We start from the raw sequence: 6,000 nt of genomic DNA, 5'->3' as shown, positions 1-6,000 counted from the left end.
ATGTGAGTCAGGCCTCAGGTATTTTTTTTAAAGTGGCATAGTATTATATAATAAACATTGATTAGAACTGGATGAAAAGATTAAAAATGTAGAATACTTCCTATGAAAAAGAAAAAATGATTATTCATTAAAAAATTTGTACTACATGGGGCGCCTGGGTGGCTCAGTTGGTTAAGTGTCCAACTTTGGCTCAGGTCATGATCTCACAGTTCATGAGTTCAAGCCCTGCATCAGGCTCTGTGCTGACAGCTCAGAGCCTGGAGCCTGCTTGGGATTCTGTGTCTTCCTTGCTTTCTGCCCTCCCCTGCTCACTCGCGCACTCTCTCTCAAAAATAAATAAACATTAAAAAAATTTTTTAATAAGAAATGTGTACTATTAAGTTTTTCCTAAATTACCTCACATATTTTATTTTGTTTTTTATTAAAAAAAATTTTTAATGTTTATTTTTGAGAGAGAGTGCGCGAGTGAGCAGGGGAGGGCAGAAAGCAAGGAAGACACAGAATCCCAAGCAGGCTCCAGGCTCTGAGCTGTCAGCACAGAGCGCGATGTAGAATGCAAACTCATGAACTGTGAGATAAGGACCTAAGCCAAAGTCAGATGCTTAACCGACTTAGCCACCCAGGTGCCACACCTCACATATTTTAGATAACAAGTAGATCATCAGAAAACCTCAATACAAGTATTTCATTAAAATTCTAATTTGAGGGCTGCCCAGGTGGTTCAGTCAGGTAAGTTTCTGATTCTTGATTTTGGCTCAGGTCATAATCTCATGGTTTGAATTCAAGCCCAGCATTGGGCTCTGCACTGACAGTGTGGAGCCTGCCTGGGATTCTCTCTCTGCCCCTCACCCCCCAACTCAGGCGCATCCTCTCAAAAATAAATAAATAAACTAAAAGAAAATTCTAATATGAAATTACCATTCTGCCTAGAATCAATTTGCTAACATGTCACTGGATATTTCTAAAACAAGTTTCAAGGGCTAAGGTATATGGGAGGAGACAACACACCTTGGGCATCGGCTTGCACCTTATCTAAAACCTACCTCAAGAAGTACAATATAGTTGAATTTTTAGTTAGTGTATGATAAAAGCATTAACTCATAAAATTAGTTCATCCTCATCAAAAACATATTTTCTTGCTGATACTTACATAGCATTTCATTTTGGGAGGCTACTGATCATTGGCCATAGCTTTTGTCATCTTGTCCTGTAACCTTGTCAGACTACTTACGTTGTTATACAGTAACTAATAAGGTATGAACAAACTCCCCTAAGTTCTTCAATCTGATATTATATAAAGCTAGTTTTTAATCTTTATGGGTCTAAGCCATTGCATTTACTTGATGTGAACTCACTATAGATTCATAGAAATCCTGGTAGATAAGGTTTTTTCATGTTTCAGTGGTAGGACTATAACCTGATTTTATTCAAGAAAATGCTTTTAAAAAACTGTCAAATCACCTTAATGAAATTTTCTCTTATTTTTATTTTATGACTTTATTTACCTCAAAATAAGTAGCAAGGGACATACTTCTATTTCATATTTAGTTCTTCTGCCATATATCATAGTATTAGAATCTACATAACGGTTGGACCAAAAGACTTTTACTATATATTCAGTTTTTTGTACTTTAAATACATTGGTGAGGATTTTGTGAGCACAGGCCATTTACTTACCTAAACTTCCAGCTGCCATTGCAGACCGCAGTGCGGTGGTCAAACGGGGGACCATCTGGTAGTAGTACACGGTATCTGCACACACACAGGCTGTGGTACCCACTGCTCCTGGCCAACTCTGCACAGGTCGGGGAAAGCCCACCAAGAACAAAGGAAGGGTAAAGAGGGGGAGTAACGGAGAGGAGAGTAGTGTAGACAAAACTATGAAGACCAACACGATTGGAGAGAAGACAATGTTGAGTATACACAAAGTGGTGGTCGACTTTCGACGTTTTTTCTCGGTCCACGATGCCAAAAGTACGGTTACAGCAAACTGCAGTTTAGAGATGAACTGAATCAGACGATCGCGCATGATACCAACCTGTAGAGATGGAAAAATGATTTTTTTTTTTTTAATTTTTTTAATGTTTTATTTATTTCTAGGAGAGAGAGAGAGAGACAGCGTGAGCAGGGGAGGGTCAGAGAGAGAGGGAGTCACAGAATCTGAAGGAGGCTCCAGGCCCTGAGCTGGCAGTCAGCACAGAGCCCGATGCGGGGCTCGAACCCACGAACCGCGAGATCGTGACCTAAGCGAAAGTCGGACGCTTAACCGACTAAGCCACCCAGGCGCCACGGAAAAATGATTTTTTTATTCTTAAAGACTTCATGAATTTTCAAGGTCATATGAGGAAAACAGTATTTTTTCATTGCTGCAATATTTTTGAGGAAATAGCCCTTGTATGACATACCCTGTTACAATTTTCTCCAACTTCAGAAGTAATAAATGAGTCTACATTTATTTATTTTTAGTTAATTAATTTTGTGAGAGAGAGCATGTATGAATGTGGGAGAGGCAGAAAGAGAGGGAGAGAGAAAATCCCAAGCAGGCTCTGCACTGTTAGCACAGACCCTGAAGCAGGGCTTGAACTCAAGAACCATGAGATCATGACCTGAGCCAAAATCAAGAGTCAGTTGCTGAACTGACTGAGCCACCCATGCCCCATGAGTCTACAATTTTAAGAGCTTGGGCTCTCCAGGTGCCTGGGTGGCTCAGTTAAGCCTCTGACTCTTGATTTCAATTCAGGTCATGACCTCACTGTCTGTGGGATTGAGCAAGCCCTGCATGGGACTCTGTGCTGACAGCATAGAGTCTGCTTAGGATTCTCTCTCTCCTTTTCTCTCTCTACCACTCCCCTGATCACACACATGCATGCTCTCTCTCTCTCAAAATAAATAAATAAACTTTAAAAAAAGAGAGAAAAAACAAAAATTTATAAAAGCTCTCTTTAAAATACTTAATAGTGGGGGTGCCTGGGTGGCTCAGCTGGTTGGGCATCCGACTTCTGCTCAGGTCATCATCTCACAGTTTGTGGGTTCGAGCCCCGCATGGGGCTCTGTGCTGACAGCTCAGAGCCGGGAGCCTGCTTCAGATCCTGTGTCTCCCTCTCTCTTTGACCCTCCCCTGCTCGCACTGTCTCTATCTGTCTCTCAGAAATAAATAATAAAACATTAAAAAATAAAATACTTAATAGTGGAAGAGAACCAACAGAGTGTTAGCTAGATCTTAAGGTTGACTAAATATTGCATTATATGCTTGTTAAGTCATGAGAACCAGAAGTGGTAAATAGTTAAGCAACCATCCTTAATTTATTCTTATTTTAGAGTATTCTATAGATTAAGAAACAGAAGTCATGACATAAGACAAACCTTAATAGACTGAAATCATACCAAGTATGTTCATACAAACCATGCAGAGTATGTTCTTTAACCAAAACAGAATTGAATCAACTACAGAAATAATTAACTGTAAAACCTTGAAATTAAAAGATGCACTGTGGGGGCACCTGGTGGTTCAGTTGGTAAGGCATACAATTCTTGATCTTGGGATTGTAAATTTAAGCCCTCTACATTGGGTGTAGAGATCACTTAAAAATAAAATCTTAAAAAAAATTAAAAGACCTATTGCTAAATAACCAATGGGTCAAAGAAAACATCACACCAAAAAAAATGAGAAAACAATGTGAGATGAATGAAATAAAAACACAACATACCAAAACTTGTGATACAGCTAAAACAATGCTCAGAGGGAAATTTATAGCTAGCTTTAAATGGCTATCTTAACAAAAGAAACATCTTAAATCAATAACCTAATAACCATAGAAATTAGAGAAACTAGAGAACAAAGAGCAAACTAAACCTCAAGCAGAAGGAAGTTAATAATAAAGATTATTAATAAAAACTAATAAAATAGAGAATATTAAAAATATCAAGAAAATCAATGAAACCAAAGTCTGGTTTTTTGAGATCAACAAAACTGACAAATCTGTAGCTACACTGACCAATAATAAAATAGAGAAGACTCAAATTACTAAAATCAGGAATGAGACAACTTTACCATCCATATTATAGAAAAAAAATTAGAAGGATTATAGGAAAATACTATGAACTTAGGCTGATAAATTTGATCACTTATATGAAACTGACAAGTTCCTAGAAAAACATAAAGCAACTCAAGAAGAAATAGAAAAACTGAATGGACCTGTAACAAGAAATTGAATTTGTAATTTAAGAGTTACCCAAAGAGAAAAGCTGAGGCTCAAGTAGCTTCCATATTACAAAATACTACATACTACAAAATATTTAAGATACGTAACAAAATGATCAAACATTTAAGAATGATTATTATGAAATTCCTAACTCATTCTAGGATGTCAGTGCTATTTTGATATCTAAAGCAAAGACATGACAAGAAAAGACAGGTAGAGATACATGTAAGTATCAACCACATAAAAATACTAGCCAACAAATCCTGCAACTTATAAGCAGGATTATAGGTCACAACCAAATGGGATTTATTCCTGGGAGGCAAGATCCCTCTCTCTCTGCCCCTCTCCCACTCTTCTGTCTCTCGAAATAAATAAATAAATAAATAAACAAACAAACAAACTTAAAATAAACTCTATCTAATTTGCAGATGACATGATCTTATATACTTAATGTCTTAAAAATCCACTAAAAATATACTAGAACTAATAGAAGTGAGGTTTTAAGACACAAGATCAATATTAAAAAAAAATTAGGGGCGCCTGGGTGGCTTAGTCAGTTAAGTGTCCAACTTCAGCTCAGGTCATGATCTCATGGTTCATGGGGTTGAGCCATGCATTGGGCTCTGTGCTGATAGCTCAAAGCCTGGAACCTGCTTTGGATTCTGTGTGCGTGTATCTCTCTCTCTGCCCTTCCTCAGCTCATGGTCTGTCTCTCTCTCAAAAATAAATAGACATTAACAAAAATCAATTATACTCTATACTCTAGCAATAAAATGAATTTAAAAAACAAAAAATGAATTAAGAGACCAATTCCAATGATAATATCATCAAAAAGAAAAATATGCTTGGGAAAAATTTTTAGAAAGCATAAGACTTGCAACACTGAAAACTATAAAACATTGTTGAAATAAAGAAGATCCTGAAGGGCGCCTGGGTAGCTCAGTCAGTTAAGTATCTGACTTCCACTCAGGTCATGATCTCACAGCTTGTGAGTTCAAGCCCAGATTCAGCTATGTGCTGACAGCTCAGAGCCTGGAGCCTGCTTCAGATTCTCTCTCTCTCTGCCTGTCCCCTGCTCATGCTCTGTCTCTCAAAAATAAATAAATGTTAAATTTTTTTTTAAATATGAATACATGCCATGCTCATGGATGGGAAGAATACTTTTAAGGTGGCAATAATCCCTAAATTGATCTACAGATTTGAGGTAATCTCTATCAAAGTTTCAGAGGCCTTCTTATAAAAACTGAAACTAACATTTACATGGTAATACAAGGTGACTAGAAGAGTCAAAACAATCTTTAAAAGGATGAACAAAGTTAGAGGACTCACATTTCTCAATATCAAACCCTACTACAAAGTACAGGAATAGAGAAAATATAGGACTGGCATAAGGACAGACATACATGAATGGAAAAGAATTGAGAGTCCAGAAATAATACATCTGTCATTTGATTTTTGACCAGGATGCCAAGAAAAATCACTGAGGGAAGAATAGTTTTTTCAATTAATGGTGCTGGGATGATTGTATACCCATATAAAAAGAATGCATTTGTAACTCTACCTCACATCATACACAAAAATAAACTCAAAAAGTTCATACACTGAACTGTAGGAGCTAAAACTGTAAAACTCTTAGAAGAAATCACAGTAAATCTTTATGATTTGGGAATAGGCCCCAGTGTTTATTGGATGTGACCCGAACAATACAAGTGACAAAAGAAAAAAGAATTGAACTTTAGCAAAATTAAACTTTCTTGCTTCCAAGAATATTATCAAGAAAAAGAAATATTCCAAGAAT

The 6,000-nt window shown here is 37.0% G+C and overlaps 1 protein-coding gene across 2 annotated transcripts in view; it reads right to left on the bottom strand.

The window, feature by feature from the left end:
- PCNX4 (pecanex 4) overlaps window positions 1-6,000 on the bottom strand; it is a 37,409-nt gene that overhangs the window by 10,502 nt on the left and 20,907 nt on the right. For both annotated transcript variants that reach the window (XM_077768904.1, XM_077768912.1), the window contains exon 7: window positions 1,678-2,038. In XM_077768904.1, the coding sequence (XP_077625030.1) occupies window positions 1,678-2,038 (361 nt within the window). The remainder of the gene's footprint in view (window positions 1-1,677; window positions 2,039-6,000) is intronic.

This window comes from Crocuta crocuta, unplaced genomic scaffold (assembly GCF_008692635.1).
Source record: "Crocuta crocuta isolate KB4526 unplaced genomic scaffold, BGI_CrCroc_1.0 scaffold10, whole genome shotgun sequence".
Taxonomy (NCBI): Eukaryota; Metazoa; Chordata; class Mammalia; order Carnivora; family Hyaenidae; genus Crocuta; species Crocuta crocuta.
Note: the sequence above shows the minus strand (reverse complement) of the source record. Positions and strands in the feature narration are given on the sequence as shown.